Below are 22372 nucleotides of genomic sequence, written 5' to 3'. Positions count from 1 at the left end.
TACTAATAATTACCGCATTTTGCCGACTCGTAAAAACCCCCACGGTCAATCTAACTGTAATGCTTATGAGATTCTCATGAGATATCTTAATTATTTGTTCATTTGAAGAAATTACTGCGTATTTTCACTAACAAACTGTCCAATATATATGACAACCCCCCCCAAATAACCAAATGAATACTATTTTACAAGAGCCTTTTGAGGAAGAGAGCAGGTAATAGACATGTGACAGGACCAACCGGGCGGGCCGGGAATCGCCATGCTGAGAGTGTACAAGCGCAAATAAAATGGGAATAGGAGAGGCGTTGAAATGAGTAAAACCATGGAAAGAATAATGAAAAGAAACAGCCACTCAGTGACCACAAAGCAAAAAGATGAGATTCATCATGTCCCCAACGGCATTTATTTGGCTCCACCACCAAACATGCCCACGAAACCTTGCTTCATGCCCTTAATCTGCTCATCCTTGGCCTTCTCCTCCTCGGCGGCCATCTCCTTGAGCCACTTCTCACCATTCAAGCGAATCTCACGTTCGAGGAACTCATACTGCTTTTGGCCTCGCTCTCGCACCTGATCCTGAAGCATCTTACCCTGCTCAAATCCTTCGGAAGGAGTTGGCTCCATGCCATCAAGTCCTCCGCCAGGAGGCTTGATGCCGAGCAGACTTCCGAGCAACCCAACACCGGACTTCTTGGGACGGTGAGCGCGCTCTTCCTCAAGTTGCTTCATAAACTTTTCGCGAGCAACAGCCTCGCGCTTGGCAAATTCAGTCGGAATATGAGAGCCTTCAAAGGATTTGAGCACTGTGCGTGTGTCATCAAAGCCCATGGTCGCGACGTATTCAAGGAATGGAATCAACGCAACCAGTTCCTTGTCATTAGAATTGCCCTGCCACTTAGGAAGAACGATAGCATTGTCCGGCTGCAGCCTGGCGTGCGCAGCAACCGTGTCAACCAGGATGACCTTGGAAAGGTCACGGTTCAGGTAGGAAAGGTCCTAAGAATCACATGAGTACTCGTGACCAATTCGAAAAGATTATTCATAAATCTCACCTTGATATACTCTCCGTTCTTGTAGCGCGTTGCTTCTCTGAAAAGAGGCCACATGACAATTCGGAAAGGGTCCAACTTGCGGATGACCGGGTCGGCAATCATGCTGGGTACGGTGGTGAAGATGACCAGCTCATAATACTGACTGAGGTATCGAAGGAAGTAGTCAACACCGGGGCGTTTCGCCATACGCCAGCCATGTTCCCGACTCCATTCGCTGTGCACAAGCAAATCCTCCAAACTGAGGACCAAGGTGTAGGGACGCTCCCACGCTGGGTCAGTGTTGGGCAGCAGCTTGGGGAAAGCTGGCTCGTTGTAGTAATCCAACATATCAGCCACACGAGCCTTTGCACGTCCGTAGAAGAGGGCCGGGCCCCAGCCAGAAGGCGTCTCGGGATGCTGCTTCTCCTCTTCTTCGGTCTCCCAGTTGCGACCAAGGTAGATCGATCCAGTGACGCAAAAGAGGAAAAAGGAGGCGTACATGTAGTTGGCGACGCGCATTCGGCGGCGCTCTACCGAAGAGACATATGCGGACTTGGGAAGTTCTCCGTCACCCTTTCCGCCGCGGCCACTTGTAGTCTGGGCAGGATCTTCGGTAAGGTTGAGAGTGGACGAGCCAAACTGCTCCGAGGTAGAACCGGCGGTTTCGTGGTCGAGTGTTGAGGGAATACCTTGGGTAAGGTCGGGGAGGTCTTTGATAGAGGGTGTTTCCTGTGCTGTTGTTGACGGCTGCTCAGCTTTTTCAGCAGCGGAGCTTGACGGGGTAGCCGGCGCGCCTTGCATCGGGGTCTTCTGCTGGCTGGGTTCCTTCACAGGCTCCGACGACGAGGTTGGCTGTTTTGCTCCTTTCGGGGCATTATAATTTGCCCACCGTTTTGAAGATGGTGGCAGCTTGCTGTCGCTGGCGAAAGTTCTCGTCCAATGGTTCGCATTGGCAACTTGGAAAGCGGCGGGAGTGCGTACACTCCTCGCTGCCAGGGCGCGAGCGGCCGCCCTGGAAAGCATGACAGATTAATGACTTTTTGTGCCGCTACAAATGGCTCTGGTGTTGGTGTTGTTGGATGGAAATGCTATGAAGCAGTAACAATGATCAAGCTGCTCTACTGGTTCTCTCCCCCAGTGGATGGTCGTCTCAGACTCGGATCTAACGATACAGCAGTGATGATGCCAAAAATTCGAGAAAGCGTATACCGCATACCGCAGTGACCAACAATGCATTTTCACAAACTACAAAACTCCACCGCTCTCGTGACTCTCTTCCTTTTTCTTTTTCTTCTCTCTTCAGAAAGTTGAAATAATTCACCCAGAACAAATTTGGCTTGATGTCCCATCATTTGATCATTTGGACATGGAGCTGTATTAGCTGGGGAGACCAAAAGTCTCTGTGACGAGTCGTTCGTCCAAGAAGAACAGCTCCTTTCGAAATGAGCTGTTACTCCCGTTAGAACGATATATCCCCTCCAATCCTTTCATCCTTCTCCGCATTTTCCCTCAACCACTCGGCCACAAACTTGAACTGTCCTTTCTCCTGGCGGCCTCGTTTCCTCTTGTCCATCGCTATCAAAGTGATCATTATTATGTCTATATAACAATCATCTCATTTTCTAAGAAGATCTTGTAAAATCAAGGCTGTTTCTTTGACCTTGTGAACAAAGGCAAGGATTGCCTCATTGTCGTGTCAATCTCGACATAGTCATGGCTCCCCCCGTATCATCGCTGGCCGACGATATCGCTGCGTATAAACCCTTCGCTGAAGCCTCCAGAGCGGAGCCGTCGACAGAAGCTGGTCTTGCACCTGATCGATCGCAAATACGGGGCTCAACGGAAGACGCGGCGAGAACGATCAATGCTCAGACTCTGGCTCCAACCTCAGCGCCTGAAGGATCTGTTCCCAGTTTGGCTTCGCGACGTCGTGCTCGACGATTGCTGCCATGGACTGGGCCGTTCCGGTTTTTCGACCTTCCTTACGAACTTCGAGATCGCATCTACGAGTTTGTTCTCGTGCACAATGAGCGTCTGCCTGTACCTATCGACATGTCTCCATCCAACCCTCGCCTGGTTGCTCCAGTGCTTGATTGTTTCCTTACCTCCAAGCAGTTTTACGAAGAAGCCTATCCTGTCTTTTACGGTCGCAATACATTCCGGCTGTTTCCCATGGACGGGCGTTTCTTCTCGAAAAAGCCGCTTTTTGTTCGACTCCCTCCCCACTATCGCGCATCAGTGTCCTCGCTTGAGCTCTGTCTGGGACGGGGCTGGACATCTCCGCCGAAAACGCAAGCCGTCACACCGAAGCTCGGTCTGTCAGACGCGAAGAATGTGCGAAAATTGAAAATATTCATCGAATGCGACCCTTCCCATGAAGTGTTTCAAGGGTTTCGTGTCGATCAGGACTTCTACACCACGTTTGCAACAAGATTGTTGAAGGCGATTATGGAAAGTGTGCCGAGTATAGAGATCATTGAGTTCGACGCCTGGCCCTCGGTCAAGAAGAAGGACCAATTAATGAGTCGCCTGCTTCAAGACACGAGAAGAGCTGGGAAAAGAATAACGTGGGGCTCTAACAGGGGCTGGCGAGATGGCGAAGAGGATGAAGATAACCGTAATGATCATAATGATGAGACATATTTAATGATGCATAGGCACAGTCTGTTCGCGGCAGTTGCATGATTTGACGATAGGACAATTTGATATAGATTTGGATAGTCTTGACAATGTTGTTGGAGAAATTAAAAAAAATAATCAAATCGGATTTTGATGTATAAACCTCTTGATTCTATACCCGAGTTGTCTTCGCAGAAATCCGCATGGTGATAATATATACCCGCAAGCCCGCTGCGCTGCCCTAATTACAAGATGTAAAACGCTGGACTTTTCGCCAAATGATGAGAGTGGGAAAGAAGAGAAGAACGAGATGGAGCAGTGCCTAAAGCTGCTCCGAAGGGTATTAGTAGTTAAATCAAAATATCGACCAATGGTACCAAGAAAGATTCCACAACGCTCCAAGTCTTTACCCTCTACCGCAAACGAAAATTGAAAGAAAATAATCACGTTGACATCACTGACGCATTTTACTCATCAGGTCCAATGTCATGCTTGATAGGATGTACCAGCACGCCGCGCATGCACATTCGGCCTGTTCCATTAACTTCCTTCTTTGGACCACCCTCATTGTTTTCCGAAAAGCCTAGCCATCGTCGCCAGAGCGCACCAGCAAAGCCGGCATTGTAAAAGAAACTGCTGCCCTGGAAGTTGTGCTCTCCGACACCAAAGACAGATGTGACGTTGCCACCAGCGGTATGATGTCGGCCGCCGTTGAATGCATGGTCAAGTTCCGCAGGCGGCCAGGCGCGGTCAAAAAAGACAGGGTGCGGAGCATAGACGCCCTTGAGACCGTGAATCAGAGCACAGCTGGCTGGCCACATCTCCGTAAACATGGTATGCCTCAGCTTGTAGGTCTCCGCATGCATAGTCATGAGGAGGCGGCGAGAAAAGCGCGAGAGTGTTATAAGTGCAACGCGTCGAGGGGGGACAGGTAAACTGGTGTTGTAGCCGGTAACATCGTTTCGGAAAATCCACGTCGTGTTGTCAGGGTCAAAGAGCGGGTTGAAAGTGATAATGTCTGCGTCTTCGCCGACACCCCAAGTATAGTTGTCTTCGGCATAAGTGGTTGGCGGTTTGATGTCATAAGATTCGCCCAAACTCTGGCGACCAGGGAAATCGACATAACCCCAAACGGGTCTGGGCTGTTCGCGAAGGAGCTCGTTTCCACCGTGAGTCTTGCTTTTGCCTTTGTGTTTCTTTTGGGTTTTCAAGCCGGGATTATTGATATAGATGTTATCGCCATTGTCATCAGGGATCAATGCTTCTTCCTCGGCAACCTTGGTAAAGTTATCAAAGGTTCCATAATAGCCCGGGATATAGAATTTGGCGTTTCGCTCCCAAAGGCCTTTTCTGGGCTGTGCTTTGGCCCATTGGCTGATACGGTCAAGGAATTCATAGTAATGGCCGCTATAGCGTACATCCATCTCCCAGTTCCAAAAGAAATCGTATTCGGGATGCTGGGACGCAAAATATTGCATGCAGAAATGAGAGCTCCGATAGACTCCATGCACGCCACCTCCGCTCTTATTCTCAAAAACCTTGCCGAAAGGTGGAGGATAGACCAACTCCATTTGCTTTTCGGACCAGAGTGTAGCCATATCCCAAAATTCCTCCGGAAGACTTTTCTTGAGCTTCTCTTGATACACTTCTTCGGATGCCCAAATTGGTATGCTGTTATCCTTCACGTGCACAAGGAAATGGACATCGTACTCGCCGCCAGACTTCAGCGACAGCTCTGTTATCATGGCCCGGATTGAGGCCAAGAGATGCGGCGGGTATTTGCATGAGTCCCACGTGCGCAAGACAATGACCGTACGGGGAAGATGCTTTTTGTCGCTATCGCTGCGCACATTGAGCTGGTCGACAGATTCATCCGATGTAGTTGATCCACGTTGCCCCAAGGTCTTCGTTGGGGCTGGAGGAAATCGCTGCTTGTTTCGTTCGTAGCATTGCTTCTGAAGCGTTCCCCATTTAGTTCCACGCCAATCCACAAAACCGTTCTTTTTCCAGACGATTTCGCTGCCGTCATTATCGCCCTTCATTCCAACTCCTGTGCCGCCCATCTTTTCCTCGTAACCAATACCATAGGGCCCCAATCTCCCAAAACGCTCAAAGCAGACGTCGTCTCTAATGCCCAGCTCCTGATACGACCCCATTTGAGGAGCTGGCTGATGTTGGGGAATTCCCGGATAGACGAAGACGTCCGGCAGTTGCTTTGTGTTGGCTTCGTCTAGATAGCATTCCTCGACAGAATGGTACTGGGAGAGATATTCGGACGAATTGTAATCCGGATATGGTTGGAAAGGTGTTGCCAAAGGAATTGCCGAGGAGGTTAGAGATGGCTTTCCGGAAGCCGTTGAGATAGCGGGAGCAGCAGTGTACTCTCCACTGGCAGGATATTCTGCGACATAGTCGCTCGAGTTCACAATCGTTCGAATGCCATTATAATAACCATTGATTCTAATTGCATCGCATCAGAGACCGAATCTCGCACGCATGATCATCAATTGTGGGGAAATAAGCATACCTAGGATATGACTCCCAATTATAGTGTCTTTTCCGATGGCTCCCTGAATGAGGGTAGAAGCCAAGATGCAGGAAGACGCCAAGGCTTACTGCCAGCAGTATTGCCAGGGCGATCAAACGCAGCGGTCTCGAGGATAGGGCAGGACGCCGAAAGCCTCGGCGAGAAAGGGATGCCGCCGGGGAAAGGCGTTGAAGCCTTGTGCTGAGACTGCGAACATCCTCCTCATCGAAGCCAGGTATCAGGTCATAGTAATGCTTGGGGGAACCCAACGACAAATTGACCTTACCCGGGTTGAGCTTATCGCTCAACCACGATAAGGTCTTGGACGCTGCCATTGCCAATCGCTTAGTGATGCCTCGTGGAGGGGATTGTGCAACCCCAAAGGGCAGACTTGCAGTGTCAGTACTCAGGCACAAATGGGAAAAGAATTCAAGGAGAAAAGGGAAAAAGAGAAGGGAAAAGGGAAAAAAGGAATGAAGACAGCAACCAGGACATCAATCATGGGAAGAAACAATAGTGTGATCCAGCCCAGCATTACGATTGCGCCGATGGCGGACCGTGTGCCCATGTTATCTTTTTTCCAAGGGTAAAATCAATGGAACATTTTCTCGTCAGGTCCAATGATATCGCCGCTTTGTAGTTTGCGTATGGGGGTAACCTATCGTAGCAGGGGGCGCTGTGGCGCCAGAGTGTGAAAAGGGCAAAATAATCGAAAGACTAAGTACCTGCGTGACGAAGAATATTTTCCGTGTCGGCATTTACTCCGTTGGGTGCTTGGCATTGGACTGTCCACGCAAAGATCGTCTCCACCTCCTGCTTGACCCGGTTTAGACCCTCCGGTGCCTTCCACGCCATCAATTGATTAAGGGGCACCTCGACCCGCTGTCACTCCATGCCACATCTCGCTCCCATGGTCCATGCCTTCTTTGTTTCCTCGACGGCTTGGTCATCAACGCTTGAACCGAGCGAGATATCGGCAAGGGAAAGAAAAGACGACTTAGCTTGGTTTTCGCACTTCGAAACTTGACAAAAGTAGAAAATGATCCTGTGTCTTGCACATCGCGACGTGTCGCTGACGCGGTCACTTTCAAAGTCCCGTGGGGTGCGTCCTTTCTCCATCATTTGGGGCCCCGACCTTTTTCTAGGGCCACCAGTTTCTTTGGCCCCCGAGAGCATCTTCTCCGTGTCCACTTCGGGAAACTACATGCCGCGCTTGCATTGACTGCAACTCTTGGGAGGTACTTCTCCTTGAATACGTAGTAGGGAACCATGCAAGATTACTTTTCGAATTGCGTCAACACTCAAGGCGTTGTTGATTATGCTCTTAACCACACTGGATGTTTAGCGGTTAAATTTAAGCTATTGACGGGCCTCGGATGCAAGAACACTGAAGCCTTTGGCAAATGCTCTATCCTAGTTGTTGCCGAGCCACGCAACCTTTCCGTCGGAAAAACATAAAAATCAGATTCGCTTGCGCCTATTCCAGTATGATACATGCTTATGGCAGCACTTCTGAAAATAGATGACCAAAAAGAAGCTCGTGACCATCAAACTATAATGCATCGTCCACCTCCATATCCCCCTGCTGATCGCCACTAGCCTCACCGTTTGTCCTGGCGACCGAAGCTTCCTTGTCGATCATCTGCCGGGACACTGAGACAATGTTGTCTTCTATCAGTTGTTGACCAACATCTTCAAGATCTGCACACATGATTCAGGTCAGCGCGGGTATCATTAATAGATCGCGGGTTGGACGGGATTGCGTACGCTTCTTTGGGTCCACCTTGCCGACATATCTTGTCTTCAATTGATCCTTGGTTAATTCGGTCTCTTCCTTGACCCGTTTCTCGTATCCTTCTGCCAATCCAACCAAGCGCTGTAACTTCTCCTGGTTCCGCTCGCCCTCTTTTCTGAAGTCATCCATCTGAAGTGCTTCGGTCCAAACATGTTTGTGGAGATTCATCAACATATTCTCCTCAAGGGCCGTCTTCCTGTAGTTGATTCCTATGCTATAATAGTGTCTATTCAACCCATGGATGAGAGCTTGTATTGATGGCTTGTTGAGATGGCCCAAGTTCGAGGTTGTTTGACGGGGCTCATGACCCATCATCAGGGTCTGCGGGTTGATCAATCGGAAGGCATCAATGACGACTTTGCCCTTGACGGATTGAATGGGATCCACAACGACGGCAACAGCTCTTGGTGTAAGCTGCTCAAAAGATTGCTGTGTGTTGATATCGACGGACGAAAGCCAGCAGCCAAAACCGGGATGCGAGTGGTACCATCCAACAACGGTTTCAGGTCTAACCTCCAATTAGCAAAGTCCCGGAAAGACCGCAAGGAACAGAAATACCAACCTTCCAGTCTGCCTCAGCATGTCCATCATCTTCGTCTGGAAGACCGGGTCGACTGCCTCGACACTGACTCCAGTACCGCTTTGAGGCATAGCGAATACGTCCACCACACGCACCGTGTAATCATCAACAAACTCTCCAAGCATGAGCCCCATTACTTCCATCGGAACACCAGCGCGACCATGACGAAGCATCTTGAGTAGAGCGAGGGAAGAAATATATACGGTTTCCGAGTTATCAATGAGGTTCGTATCCTTTAACGAAACAAAGATTAGCAATTCCAGGTCTGCAGAGCACTCATTCCGTGATGCATATAAATCTTCCAAAAGCAAAGTTGGGATGAATCTGATGAAATTGAACTTCGAAAATATAGAGATATGACTTACTTGGCCAGGGCCAGCAGCACTCATACCGCCCATGCCGCTGGCAGCAGCCAGCATCCGCCCGAGCCTATTATCCATCTCAGAGACTCAACTTCTCGGATTCAAGTCGTCTTAGAGGGTTGCTATTGTTGTTCGAAGATGCTTAGGTCTTTGAGCTTGGGTTGCGAGTCTGCAAGTTGATGAAGCCGGGCTTTCAAATGGATGAGCAGTGAGGTCAGCTAGCTAAGGTAATCGCCGTCGATTGCGTGAAAGATCTTAATGGGCTACCGTAGCAATTCCGCATAATGATAATGCATGACGAGAATTTATCGCCGGCCGTATGTTGACCTAATGGCAGAATTGCTTCATTAGTTAGCTTTTCCAAAAGGATATTGGTCGCGCCAATACTAAGCGAGAACCCCTTGTCCACTTTTGACCTGGACAGATACGGCCAAACACAGAGGCCTCTCGCGATACTGGGTTCGCCAGACCGAGCTTATTGTGCTTTACCTTCGAGCGTATCGCTGTCCCAGCGTCCTCTCAGCTTGCCATTCTGCATTGACCAGCTTGCTACTTTGCATACAAGTTTAGGGAGGCTTTGCCATGGCGGCGTTCGCTCCTCTCGATGAGCCTCTCACAAATGGCTCAGCTAGTAAGAAGAAGGTCGCATACTTCTACGACTCCGATATTGGCAACTATGCCTACGTTGCTGGTCATCCCATGAAACCACATCGTGTCCGGCTCACACACAGCCTGATTATGAATTATGGCCTTTATAAAAAGATGGAGATATACGTAAGTTCTAATAATGTCTTTTACCTTCATGAGCGAAGACCTACGGTCCCCTGTACCTAATTGTCCGTGATACTGCAGCAATGCTAATAATTGCTTGACACAGCGCGCAAAGCCTGCATCACGACTTGAAATGACGCAGTATCATACCGACGAATACGTCGACTTCCTCCAGAAGGTGACGCCTGACAATATGGACAACTACGCGAAGGAACAAGGCAAATATAATGTGGGAGATGACTGCCCGATCTTTGACGGCTTATTCGAATTCTGTGGAATCAGCGCCGGAGGAAGTATGGAAGGCGCAGCGAGATTAAACCGTCAAAAGTGTGATATCGCGGTCAATTGGGCTGGTGGACTCCACCATGCGAAGAAGAGCGAAGCCAGTGGTTTCTGTTACATCAACGGTGAGAGAACCTCCTTCTCACGATATGGGGCTCTAAGAATACGACTAACACTCGTAAAGATATCGCTCTTGGTATCATCGAACTTTTACGTTACAAACAGCGTGTTCTGTACATTGATATCGACGTCCACCACGGAGATGGAGTGGAGGAAGCATTCTACACCACGGACCGAGTCATGACTTGCTCTTTTCACAAGTACGGAGAATACTTCCCTGGAACTGGTGAACTTCGCGATATTGGTGTAGGCTCTGGAAAATACTATTCAGTTAATGTCCCTCTCCGCGACGGCATTACAGACCAGTCCTTCAAAAGTATTTTTGAGCCTATCATCAAAGCTGTCATGGAGTACTATAGGCCGGAAGCCGTCGTTTTGCAATGCGGCGGTGACAGCCTTTCTGGAGATCGTCTTGGCTGTTTCAATCTAAGCATGAAGGGCCACGCAAACTGTGTCAATTTTGTCAAGAGCTTCAACCTGCCTACTTTAGTGTTGGGAGGGGGAGGTTATACCATGAGAAACGTTGCTAGAACATGGGCATTCGAGACAGGTGTCGTTGTTGGGGAGTCAATTGGCCCAGAGCTTCCATACAACGATTATTACGAGGTATACTCCTTTGGACGATAGATCTTTCGTTCTCACATCGCAAACTGACATTTAACAGTATTACGCTCCCGATTATGAGCTGAACGTAAGGCCCTCGAATATGGACAATGCCAACACACCAGAATACCTCGAGAAGATTAGGAATCAAGTGTTCGAAAATTTGAAGCGAACGACATTTGCTCCTTCCGTTCAAATGACTGACGTCCCTCGTGACCCGGAAGGAATGGATGACGAGGCAGATGCTGCTCTTGATGATCTTGACGAGGATGAAAACAAAGATGTTCGGCATACACAACGGAGATGGGACAAGTTTGTCGAAAAGGAAGGCGAACTGAGCGACAGCGAGGACGAGGACATTGCCGGTCAAAATGGTCTCCGGAAGCAGCCTGGTGCGACCAGGCGAAGAAATATCATGGATTACCAGAACCCTTACTCTGCTCCCGAATTCGGGGAGGATAGTGGAATGGGTACACCAGATGTGGCTGTAAGTCAGGATGAGGCCGCACCCACTTCAGGCAAACTAGAAATGGATATCGAGCCCCCCGAAGAAAAGCCATCTGAAGTCGCAACTCCAGTGGCTGCCGGAGAAACAGCTGCATCTACTGCAGCATCTCAGCCCGCGTCGCCAGCTCGTGAAGCTGTTGACAATGACGGCGATGTTGATATGGAGGATAGCCGACCCGCTGGGGATCAACCCGCCGAAAGGGCCGGTGCTCAGGTGACTCCTCCTGAGTCGCCTCAACCAGCAGCCGACGTAGCGCCAGAGGCGACCACTACTGCCGAAAATGAAGACGAAGAAATGGCAGAAGGAGAGGTGGCAGATGACACTTCTATTGCTAAAGAGGAGGGGCGGGAAGAACGGGAAACCGAGGACGTTGCAGGAGAAAAGGCGACTGAAGCAGAAAAGCGCGTTGAGGATACCTCAGAGGAGCCAACAAAGGAAAATACAAAAGAGCCAAGTGAGGGTCCGGCAGAAAAGACTGTTGAAAAACCAGCTGAACCCCCGGCTGAGGAAGTGCTTGAAAAGGCAGAGGAGAAGCCGGTTGAAGTTTCAGATGAAAAGGCGGAAGAAAAACCTACGGAAAAAGCAGCGGAAGAAATACAGACATCGGAAAGCTAGCATTGCAGCTCCTGAAAAAGTGCATGCCGAACCCTATCTCATGGCCGTGAGCTTGATACAAACATCCACGGCCAATGGCAGGTGTCGAGGCGTTTCAATGGCGGCGCTGGGATATTTTCTTTTCATTTTTATTTTATTTTGAATGACACCTACGATATCTTGTATTATAGAGAATCTTGCTGAAACGAATTTTAATCAATACTCGAAAGCCACCGTTTGAGGAGGATCATCGAACAAATCAAGCCTCCTTAAGACATCTTCGTTGTGACTCGCTTGCAGGGGCTACAAGGTGGGCAGAGCAGTTCTTGTGTTGGAAAACTCAACCAACGGTTAAGAATTGGACGCTCGAATAAGCACGATGAGAATCAAACAATAAGTGTATTCTAATTAAAAGTTGAATGAACATATAATTTCTCACAATTTCTTGCTGTTTTGGGGTACGTTAAGCATTGGCAGTCAGCGAAGTGACAAGGACTGCAGATCTAGGGTTAACTCGCTTAATTTGCCAAGACTTTGATTTAGCGCCCGCACATATCGAAATCGACACCGACGACCTCTACGACTTGACGAAAATCGCGACGACACCTTTCACCCGTATTTCCTCGACAATCCACCACCAGAAACGTCACCATGTCGTCCAAGCGCGGGTATGTTAAGATCGAAATGCTGAATCTGAGACTCCCGTCATTTTCGGAGGGTCTCGGATTTCTTTGGGAAGCATATCAGACGATGCTGACGAGGTTCCATTCAACAGTCGCGGTGCTCCCGGCAACAAGCTGAAGATGACCCTGGGTCTGCCTGTGTACGTCTCTCTCGCACGCATAATCCTTTCTCTATTCCCGTTCGCTTGAAAACCCATTTCTCGCTGTCTATTCTTCCTCGACCTTCGATAGGAATACCATCGGCATAGATTTTGTTCGAGGCGAAAAATCATGGCTGCATGCAGAAGCCCGAGGAGTAGGAGTGCTAACATTCGAATAGTGGAGCGGTTCTTAACTGCTGCGACAACTCTGGCGCCCGTAACCTCTACATCATCTCCGTTAAGGGCATTGGTGCACGTCTCAACCGCCTGCCGGCTGCAGGTGTTGGTGACATGGTCATGGCCACCGTCAAGAAGGGAAAGCCTGAGTTGAGGAAGAAGGTCATGCCTGCCGTTGTTGTCCGTCAGAGCAAGCCCTGGAGGCGACCTGACGGCATGTACCTCTACTTCGAGGACAACGCCGGTGTTGTAAGTTTATTCCTTCGAAAGAAAATTTCGTCCTCGGATCCTCTGAGCCGATTGCGTACCCGTATTCGATCTTGCCATCGATTCTCCATTTGAGGAAAAGAACGTTTTCGACGACAATGATCCGAAAAGGATATTCTTTTACCGTCACCTGATATATTCTTTTCTCGGAACGGGCGATCTGCGGAACGAGATCCGACGCATGCCTCAGAGGAACGAGGAGAATACATCTTGAAATAAACCGCTGACTCGATTCTGCTCAGATCGTCAACCCCAAGGGTGAGATGAAGGGCTCTGCCATCACCGGCCCCGTCGGAAAGGAGGCTGCCGAGCTCTGGCCGGTTAGTAGTGCAACTTACCCCTCTATTTGAATGATCAGTAGCGTGCTAACTGCATTTATAGCGTATTGCCAGCAACTCCGGTGTTGTGATGTAAAGCGTGTCCTCTTCTTCGGTGTTTCTTGTCTCAGTTTCCGGTGGTTTGATGGTTGCTTTGGGTTGAACCTGCGTCCCTCCCACTAGCGGATAAAAATGGAGTAGGCTCAATGCATTAGGCAAAAAGTCTATTATGGAAATTCAAAATAGACGTCAAGTTCCACGATACAGTTTTACTTCTTCATGCCTTTGTGAGCCAAGTTTAACATTGCCTGGGTAGACCTTATTGTCTTAATCTTAAATTCCCCAGGCCTGAACATGTGAAGAAGACGAAACTGTCGAAATATCGAGTATTTTGGAGGGGTTTCCATCGCCAATTTGCTTCCGAAATGTAGCTTAACTGCCCAAGCTGCCACTTATGATCTCACAGTACATGCACAATGGACATGGACCTTTGAAAGATGGCATGGAACAACACGTGGCACACCGACGGAAGATTTCCCCAGCAAATTCTAGCAGGGCATTCTACTACTTACCAATTGTCATGCAGCGCCTAATCCAAATGAAAAAACCGCACCGTCTTCTAGCCTTGGACGTAAGCGGTTGCAAGAGCAGACGCAGGGAATAGGCAGGGTAAGTCGATCTATCAGCCCTGTAGGGCAACTGCATCGAAAACCAGCCAGAGACATGATGGGTGGCCTGAGGCCTGGCCGGAAAGGGAAAAATATCCAGTCTATAAATATTCATATCTTCAAATGGCAAAACACAGTTATAACGTGGCACATCATAGAGGGTTTTTTTTTGGAATGGTTCATGATTATACACCTCGCAGCCAAGTGGAATGTAAGATTTGAGAACGAGAATCGTGAGTGAGGGAGAGGGCTTGCTATTACTCCGAATGCATGTAGAAAGAAGAAATAAAATCAATCAGGTAGTATAGCCAGCCAACCCGGTCCCTCTGTCAATGCAATATGCACAACCCCGACCCATTCCGTCTTACCTTCCCCCGAGCGGACCCGAGCGCGCGATTCGAGACACTTTTTCCGTTTCGCCAAATTTTAGATTTACTCCTCGTCCTCCTCCTCGGCCTCGAGGGTGGTCTGGGCGATACCTATAGCGCGAATACTGTTAGTTTCAAATTCCCATGGTTTATGTCCGTGAATGAGAAGCCCTTGAGAATGTTTCTGGAAGCACTCATGATTTCGAGCTGTGAGGTTATGATGACCGTTACGCCATGATCCTCTTCGATCGAGAGTAAATCAAGATCTTGGTGCCAAATGTAACAAGCTGAACTGTACTGGTGTTCAGGCCGATATCTCCAAGAACTCCTTTCCGATCCATGTCCTGGTATCAAAGCTCGGTCTCTCATGTTGCCTTCCTTCCAGACCACATCTCAAGGTTTCACATCCATAAAACATCGTAGAAAAGGCCAAACTCACGGTCCAAGTCTCGCTGACCGCTCTGGGAGATGCGACGACCGCCCTTCTCCTCGTCCTGCTCCAGGACGTTAATCTTCTCAAGCGACTGCATAACGTTACGGTCAACGCCACCGGAGGCGTTGACGTGGTGGCTGGGCCGGCTGCCACGGTTCTTCTGCGAGCCGTGAACCTTCCGTAGGCGGCCAACACCGACGGTCTTGCGGAGGTAGATGTGACGAGCGACGGCGGCAGCGCGGACGTAGTACCTATCAATCAGGCCGTGTAAGTCTTGGGTCGTCATTCAATAAAAGTCCTCTGCATCATCGTGCTTCGTGCGCACAGAAAATTCCAACACACGTCAAAACCTAATGGGGTGCGGGGATGTCGTACCAGTCAATCGACTGAGGAGGGAGCTCCTTGGCGTTGGAGGTCTTCACGGTGTCAACCCATCCTATTATGCGTTTCTCCATCAGCCGTATTCTCTACCAAACTTGTGTCGGTTTTAATATAAAATGTCCGATGCCGAAAAACAAAATTCCGTCTGCGTCCGTAATGGTATATCGTGTGGATTTTATGTCGAATCGGGTTTTTACGAACCTGGGATGGGAAGCTTTCCCTGCCTCTTCAAGAACGCAGCGTAGGCGTCGATGAACTTGTTCGCCTAGAACTCAGAAACCAAAATTAGCCTTGACACCGAGACAATCCCTATATTCTGCCAATATCCATAATTCCCGGTTTTGATTTTGCCTCAAAAGGTCGTGATTCCCTCGGCTCGGAGCCCATCGTCGCATTATGGCGCGGCATTCCTCCTCTTGACAACCAATATATATCATTTCGGCAGGGAAAATTTCCACGTACCTGGACATCGCGGACGGTGACACCAGGCATTTTGGCGGTATTTTTTGATTGAGAAGCGTCTGGGCCGTTGGTGTCGAGGAAGGTTCTCTTGTCGTCGTCGTCGTCGCGGAGGGCTGGCCAATCTGCAATTTCGCGAGTATCGGATTGTGTGGGAACTTCGCTAGACCACTTTAGGCGAGACAGGGTTTATAGCCCTAACGAACTTCTAGTATTGTGCTACATCTGTGAATATACTCCCAATATCCAACGTCACGTATTTACTGGTGATGAGCCTCGTGAAATTGTTGTTTATGAGCGCCAATTGTAAAAGTATGACTTCTGAAGAATTTAAAACAATGGATTCAGTTCACTTCGCGAATTATTCCGATCCTCTTGAAGAGTTTCCAACGCCTTGAATGTCCACCAGAAAAACTCCCCAACCGCTTCTAAACAGTAAAGTAGCGACCGATGCAGCGGCAAGTTCAAGGATTTCCAAAATCATAACGTTGGATGTCTCTTTAACCCGGAACAGTATCTCATAAAAAGTGTATCGATGAAGTGATCATGTCGTATGCCGGGCGGCCGTTGCTTTTTAAACTCGTCGAGGGCGTCTTGGAGTTTGAAGCCTTGCCGTTCCACTAAATAAGAAACAATGAAGAAGCCGGTACGGTTGAACCCGTAGTGGCAGTGTACCCCGATAAGAGGTTTTTCTCCTCCATCTCCATCAGGAGCCAAACCCTTGAGACTGTCGATCAAGAGAATAAAGTCTTTCACTTCGTTCACCGTAGGCGGAATCTTGCTGACAGTAGGAAACTTGTGGTAATGAATTCCGCCATTCTCGAGTTCTGCAGTATCATATACCGGCGTATCTAAGCTTATATCGACCACGCAACTCACCTTTCCATCCCACTCGTCTACAAATACTTCTGGACAATGCTTTTCATCCTTTGCTCGAAGCGTCTTCATTGCTCGGAAAACTCCTCCAATGGGGCCCGAAACAGGTTCAACGGCCTGCCATTTGACCAAGTTTTTGACATCCCACTTTCCTCCTGTCGATAGATGAAGAAGCTGCCAGCCTTGCGAGAGGCGTGAGTCCACACTACTAGAGAGGAAGCTTGTCACCAAGCCAATGAGGGTCCTAGTGGTAGATCTGGAATAGAGCAAAGCATGTGAGGCCGGGGATGGTAGTTTTATCACTTTAATTACCTTTGGTGGTTTTTTCAAGGATGCCACGGTTGAAATGGACGGAGGGGTATGCTCTATCGAGCTACTACTAGCAAGGCTCTCGTCAATATCTCTTCCTGGAAGTTTGTCGTGGTCCGGCTCCTTTTGCTCGCTCGTGTCCTCAGCTTTTTCAAAGATAGCAGTGTCGATTGGCGCGGCCGAGTCCGGTAATGAGATGCTCGCTTTGCATTCATCGGTCGAGGAAGGCTTCCGTAAAAAGGCCTCGATCTTGTCAACCTCCTCTGGCCGCGTGACTTTGTCTGAATCTCCAGCGATAAGAAGAACCGGCACGTCAAGACCGGCCCAAGTGTCTTTTCCAGGCAACCCTCCTTTGGCAATGCCGTTATGATAGCGTGGCAGGGCTCCCCACGCCATACGCCTCCACACTGCCGTTTTGCTTTGTTCATTAAAAAGCACTTGCAGCTTCTTGGTGTCCAGATCTGCATCAGGGCCAACGAACCGCTGAACGCTTGGGCTTTCCGTACCACCTCGGCGGTCCCAGCGTCGCCACAGATCGAAGATGGGGGTGGGAATGCTTAATGCTTTGCGAAAAAGCGATACTTTCTCCGGAGGCGGTGGTGATGATTGCGGACATATGGCGACAAAGCCCAAAATGTGCTTTGACAATTGGCTTGGGTGTTTCGATGTTGACGAAGCAAGCAAGGTTGCGATCGAGCATCCCATGCTGTGGCCAATGAGAATCACGCCCTGATCGGCGAACTGGTCGCGATACTCTGCAATCACTGCAGCAACCAGATCTGCAAGCGCATCTATGGAATACGCACGCCAAGACGTGGGTGCAAACTCGGACAAGCCACAGCCCGGAAGATCGATTCCGAGGCAAGGTGCTATATTGACTAGACTGTTGAGAAGCGGCACAAATTGGGCAATCGAGCCTCCCAATCCATGAATAAAGACCAACAAGGGCATGGGGCGCGGTTTTGATGGCAGTTTGTCAATTTGCGGGTGATTTTTGTAGAAGATACGAATCTTGCGATACTGGATGTTCGGGACGGGTGCTACGTAAGTTCTCCAGAAAGAATGCTTTTTCAATAACGGAGGGTCTCCTTCAACCGACAAATCTTGGGAAATGACGCCAAATAAGCATTTGTGGCGGTAAGAGAGAGCTGGATCGAGAGGGCTCACTTACCATTTGAGGATTTAACGTTGGCAGTGCCGTCGTCACCATCTATGGTTCTGTCATCCTTGCCTTTCGCAGAAAGAGACGAGCGCTGCGCCATAGCTGAGTTGTCGTCGGCTCCACAGATGCGCTGCTTCATCAGCCAAATCCCAGGAAGAACGCCGCAGAGGACTGTAAGTCGGACGACATCCGTGATATTGAGTTGGCCAGTACAGGCGCGCGCAAGAGTCTGGTGAAGAGATAGAACCAATTGTCGGAAACATCGCAGGAATACAGATAGCGCGGCTTGTAAGGAACGATTTAAAGCGTCCATGGATGCTGGAAGCCTTCCAGCCGGGGTAGTTACGGTTGTATCAGTCGCTGCTGCTGCTGCTGCTGCGGCGGCGGCGACGGAATTTTCTGCTGCACGCGCAAAAGCGAGGCAGGTGCAGACAACGAAGCCATAGCAAGAAGACAGGCGTCTCCAGGAGGCGCCTACCATCTCCATGCAGACCCGAGTGTTACTTCCATAAAATGTCAGCAGCCTGAAATTTTTGTGTTCCCGCGAGCGATTTTAGCCCGCGACCAATGACGTGGGGAGGAAGGAGCTGATGCTCGTTTGTTTGGGGAAGCCACATCAAGCCACTCGAACACGGAGCATGAGGTGATGATCGAAAAGGCTAAAGAACTAAGCATTTAAACAGCACACAATATGGATGTGATATTGCAGTATATAATTTATTGCTCTTCCATTATGGTTTACGATGAAATGGATATCTGGACTTGTCAACAAAGTCACACCATGGGATTATGATTGACATTTACTCTCAGCTGCGAGCGCAACATTAGGTGACGTTTCAGTTATGGATTAGTCATCCTTTATCGATAACAACGCCTCTCAGTCTCTTAACTATTCCCCAACGCGTATTATTACTTGCCACGAGATGACCTTGAATACATGGAAAGCCAACGCCTAGCAGATATTTCAGTAAACCTTGAAGTATTTGAAATACCTTGAACCATATGTCTACTACATAGTGTGCAATCCACGCATATCTCCAAAGTCTCCATTCGAATATAGAGGAGTAGGCTGCACTACAAGTCTCAGAGCTCGGTCCAAGTTCCCCATGGGTTTGTCACTAATCCTCTGAACGGCAACGGCGATCGCTTATGACGACCCGAAACACGGGGTTACGAGGGTACGAGGGTACGAGGGTAATAGACCCAATAAGAGCAGATCTATTTGCACAGCACCCGTCTCATGCTCGGTGTCAACCCCCCGAACTTGCGGGCCGTCAGTCCCGCCATTGCGCTACAACCCCAATGACATGATCAATACTGAGGGGAAAGGAGGGGCAACGCAGCCGCTATCGAATATTTCGCTGAACTCGTCGGCTCTCTCGCTCTGTCAATGGCGGGGCTAGTGCCGTCTTATTCAATCATTGCTCTAGCTTTTGTGGGGCAGAAATCGGCCAATTGACACGGCACAGCAAAGGAGATTGACTCTTCATCACAAGATATGGAGCTTTAAAAGCCTTCGACGATTTCCGACCTTGACGTGATAGTGAAAAAGATATCGTGTAACCTCACAATCTATTGTTTCCCGGGGCCCTGCGCCTGATTGATAAGTTGACGTCTCCCTGCGCAAGCCGCATTCGGAATTGCAAGCTAGACAGCTCTTGTGGAAATCAAAATCTCCAAATTTTCTGTCGATACTAGAACTTGGATTGCTTGGATTTGTCCAATTGGCCCATAATGGATCTCTCCAATAAAGAAAAGGAATTGCAACCTGAAGTGCCTAAGTTTCTTGACTTTCCACATCTCCCAGATGGCGCGACACGAGACGGCAAGCCAGCTCTAAATAAATATTCCTCAACCGTCACAAAAGACCATGACTTTCCTGGCGCACAGGTAGGAATCGCTACTAGAGTTTCTGTATAGGTTCAATGCCAATCAAAGACTGTTCACAGGCAATGCTGTACGCAGCTGGGATTTCGACCAAGGAAGCAATGAAGAACTATCCCCAAGTGGGTGTGGCATCGGTATGGTGGGAAGGCAATCCTTGCAAGTAAGAAATGAAGCCGATTACAATTGATCTGATGGATCCAGCGCTGACGAGAATTCCAGTATGCATCGTAAGTCATTCGTATTAAATATTGTGTTATCCGGGAAAGATTGTGGCTAATAACTACTTTTCGGATTATTCAGTGCTGGATCTCGGAAAAACCGTAAAAGGTGCTGTGCAAAAGCAGGATATGGTTGCATGGCAATACAATACTATTGGAGTATCAGATGCTATCACCATGGGTGGAGAAGGTTATACTCCCTGCGCTTAATCTCATCTGTCCAAAATATTCTGACTGTATTCAGGCATGCGCTTCTCGCTCCAAACGCGTGAGATCATCGCAGACAGTGTAGAGACTGTCACCTGCGCTCAGCATCACGATGCGTGCATTGCGATCCCCGGCTGCGACAAAAACATGCCAGGTGTTGTCATGGGAATGGCTCGCCACAATCGGCCCTCTCTCATGATCTATGGAGGAACAATCCTAGTAGGCTACAGCAATTTGCTTCGGAAACCAATCAACATTTCGACATGCTACGAAGCTCATGGCGCATATCTCTTTGGCACGCTCTCGAATCCGGACGACAAATCCCAGTCCAAGGACGATATCTTGAGTGATATTGAGCGTCACGCGTGTCCAGGCGCCGGCGCTTGTGGAGGAATGTACACAGCAAACACCATGGCCACGGCCATAGAGGCAATGGGTCTCACCCTGCCTGGCTCCTCCAGCACTCCAGCTGAATCTCCTGCAAAGATGCGGGAATGTCACAAGGCAGCAGAAGCAATCAAGATATGTATGGAGAAAAACATCAAGCCTCGTGAACTTCTCACAAAACGCTCCTTTGAAAACGCCATGGTCATGACAATGGCCCTTGGCGGTAGCACCAACGGTGTTCTGCATTTTCTCGCCATGGCCAATACCGCAGATGTCAATCTGACAATCGACGACTTTCAGCGCGTGAGCGACAAGATCCCATTTATCGCAAACCTTGCGCCGTCAGGGAAATACTACATGGCAGATTTGTACGAAATCGGAGGCATCCCTTCGGTAATGAAACTGCTAGTCGCGGCGGGGCTCCTTGACGGCGGCATTCCAACAGTAACTGGAAAGACGCTCGCTGAGAACATTGAGTCCTTCCCCAGCCTGCCACAAGACCAGGTCATCATTCGGCCGCTTGACAATCCGATCAAAGCAACCGGCCATTTGCAGATCCTTCGGGGCAATCTTGCCCCTGGCGGAGCCGTGTCCAAGATCACCGGCAAGGAAGGCACATCGTTCACTGGGAAAGCCATGGTCTTTGACAAGGAATCCCATCTCCACGTCGCGCTCAAACGCGGCGATATCAAGCATGGCGAGAATCTCGTCCTCGTCGTCCGCTACGAAGGCCCCAAAGGTGGACCCGGTATGCCGGAACAGCTGAAAGCGTCTGCAGCCATCATGGGTGCCAAACTCAACAATGTCGCTTTGATCACGGACGGCAGGTATTCTGGCGCCAGTCATGGCTTTATCGTCGGCCACATTGTCCCTGAGGCAGCTGTCGGTGGACCCATTGCCATTGTCCGGAACGGCGACACCATTACCATTGATGCTGTCAATAAGGAGCTTAATGTGCATATTAGCAGTGAAGAGATTGAGCAGCGACTCAAGGAATGGAAGCCCCCGCGTGCTCCCGTCACTCGCGGCGTCTTGGCAAAGTACGCTGCACTCGTTTCAGACGCGAGCAGAGGCGCTATGACCGACCTGTTTTAAGAGAAGGAATCTACAATAAGGATCGGCTATCAAATCCTTCTATTTTCCGGTCGTATAATCCCTTTTTCGGTGAAACTTGTGTTGCTTTGGATTCGAGTGTTTCTCTTAAATATTTTCTCGACTTCAAGATATTCTGTAGGTTTGTATGTGCAGGGATGTGATTCCGGGTTTAAACTCTTAGACTGTCTGAGCGGGAGAAATTGGTTTCGGTAATTCTTCACCGGTCGCCATTAGTGGTCGACTGGAATAATCAAATTAAATTCATTATAATTAGAGAATCTTTGAAATCCAGCGTTTCATATTTGTGCGAGGTGAACCAAGAAATGATTTTTGTTTATTTGGCTCAAGTTTCCGTGCAGGTACTTATTTATCTCCGAAAATGGTCTTTGCCGGAAATGAAGCCATGATGTGTCATATGTAGAATTGAGAAATCCCATCAGAAGTGATTCAACTCCCAAAAAGGTTTTGATGTAGTCTTGATATCGAAAAAGAGAAGAAAGAAAAAAATGAAAAGGTAAGCATGTTTAAGAAAAACCAATTTGATTT

General features: G+C 49.0%; 9 protein-coding genes across 9 annotated transcripts; 4 read left to right on the top strand and 5 right to left on the bottom strand.

Annotated features, from left to right (window-relative positions):
- Positions 1 to 11: 11 nt before the first annotated feature.
- On the bottom strand, positions 12 to 2183 carry L228DRAFT_245466 (import inner membrane translocase subunit tim-50). Its single transcript, XM_018332168.1, has 2 exons — positions 1053 to 2183; positions 12 to 996 (listed from the first exon to the last, which is right to left on the bottom strand). Exons 1-2 carry the CDS (start codon positions 2052 to 2054, stop codon positions 403 to 405), a joined length of 1596 nt encoding a protein of 531 aa, XP_018190066.1. The 5' UTR covers positions 2055 to 2183; the 3' UTR covers positions 12 to 402.
- Positions 2184 to 2323: 140 nt separating this feature from the next.
- Positions 2324 to 3857, top strand: L228DRAFT_245465 (hypothetical protein). Its single transcript, XM_018332167.1, has one exon. The coding sequence runs from the start codon at positions 2745 to 2747 to the stop codon at positions 3714 to 3716; it is 972 nt and encodes a 323-aa protein (XP_018190065.1). The 5' UTR covers positions 2324 to 2744; the 3' UTR covers positions 3717 to 3857.
- Positions 3758 to 6704, bottom strand: L228DRAFT_218961 (hypothetical protein). Its single transcript, XM_018330200.1, has 2 exons — positions 6178 to 6704; positions 3758 to 6110 (listed from the first exon to the last, which is right to left on the bottom strand). The coding sequence occupies exons 1-2, from the start codon at positions 6510 to 6512 to the stop codon at positions 4118 to 4120; spliced, it is 2328 nt and encodes a 775-aa protein (XP_018190064.1). The 5' UTR covers positions 6513 to 6704; the 3' UTR covers positions 3758 to 4117.
- Positions 6705 to 7499: 795 nt separating this feature from the next.
- On the bottom strand, positions 7500 to 9102 carry L228DRAFT_245461 (putative proteasome regulatory particle subunit). The gene is made up of 4 exons (XM_018332166.1): positions 8918 to 9102; positions 8535 to 8785; positions 7945 to 8480; positions 7500 to 7878 (listed from the first exon to the last, which is right to left on the bottom strand). The coding sequence occupies exons 1-4, from the start codon at positions 8990 to 8992 to the stop codon at positions 7730 to 7732; spliced, it is 1011 nt and encodes a 336-aa protein (XP_018190063.1). The 5' UTR covers positions 8993 to 9102; the 3' UTR covers positions 7500 to 7729.
- A 239-nt stretch (positions 9103 to 9341) lies between these two features.
- Positions 9342 to 12102, top strand: L228DRAFT_228525 (hypothetical protein). Its single transcript, XM_018330475.1, has 4 exons — positions 9342 to 9688; positions 9792 to 10092; positions 10152 to 10693; positions 10752 to 12102. Exons 1-4 carry the CDS (start codon positions 9497 to 9499, stop codon positions 11811 to 11813), a joined length of 2097 nt encoding a protein of 698 aa, XP_018190062.1. The 5' UTR covers positions 9342 to 9496; the 3' UTR covers positions 11814 to 12102.
- A 134-nt stretch (positions 12103 to 12236) lies between these two features.
- L228DRAFT_98212 (ribosomal protein L14b/L23e) lies at positions 12237 to 13652 on the top strand. The gene is made up of 5 exons (XM_018337030.1): positions 12237 to 12460; positions 12568 to 12615; positions 12795 to 13041; positions 13302 to 13379; positions 13441 to 13652. The coding sequence occupies exons 1-5, from the start codon at positions 12444 to 12446 to the stop codon at positions 13471 to 13473; spliced, it is 423 nt and encodes a 140-aa protein (XP_018190061.1). The 5' UTR covers positions 12237 to 12443; the 3' UTR covers positions 13474 to 13652.
- Positions 13653 to 14360: 708 nt separating this feature from the next.
- Positions 14361 to 15747, bottom strand: L228DRAFT_245456 (40S ribosomal protein S19). Its single transcript, XM_018332165.1, has 5 exons — positions 15689 to 15747; positions 15428 to 15491; positions 15221 to 15281; positions 14852 to 15096; positions 14361 to 14523 (listed from the first exon to the last, which is right to left on the bottom strand). Exons 1-5 carry the CDS (start codon positions 15716 to 15718, stop codon positions 14477 to 14479), a joined length of 447 nt encoding a protein of 148 aa, XP_018190060.1. The 5' UTR covers positions 15719 to 15747; the 3' UTR covers positions 14361 to 14476.
- L228DRAFT_245453 (hypothetical protein) lies at positions 15722 to 18612 on the bottom strand. The gene is made up of 2 exons (XM_018332164.1): positions 18042 to 18612; positions 15722 to 17973 (listed from the first exon to the last, which is right to left on the bottom strand). The coding sequence occupies exons 1-2, from the start codon at positions 18511 to 18513 to the stop codon at positions 16166 to 16168; spliced, it is 2280 nt and encodes a 759-aa protein (XP_018190059.1). The 5' UTR covers positions 18514 to 18612; the 3' UTR covers positions 15722 to 16165.
- A 726-nt stretch (positions 18613 to 19338) lies between these two features.
- On the top strand, positions 19339 to 22138 carry L228DRAFT_245448 (putative mitochondrial dihydroxy acid dehydratase). The gene is made up of 5 exons (XM_018332163.1): positions 19339 to 19922; positions 19982 to 20079; positions 20139 to 20146; positions 20220 to 20327; positions 20382 to 22138. The coding sequence occupies exons 1-5, from the start codon at positions 19767 to 19769 to the stop codon at positions 21824 to 21826; spliced, it is 1815 nt and encodes a 604-aa protein (XP_018190058.1). The 5' UTR covers positions 19339 to 19766; the 3' UTR covers positions 21827 to 22138.
- The last annotated feature ends 234 nt before the right edge of the window (positions 22139 to 22372 follow it).

Source organism: Xylona heveae (assembly GCF_001619985.1).
Source record: "Xylona heveae TC161 unplaced genomic scaffold L228scaffold_3, whole genome shotgun sequence".
Taxonomy (NCBI): domain Eukaryota; kingdom Fungi; phylum Ascomycota; class Xylonomycetes; order Xylonales; family Xylonaceae; genus Xylona; species Xylona heveae.
Note: the sequence above shows the minus strand (reverse complement) of the source record. Positions and strands in the feature narration are given on the sequence as shown.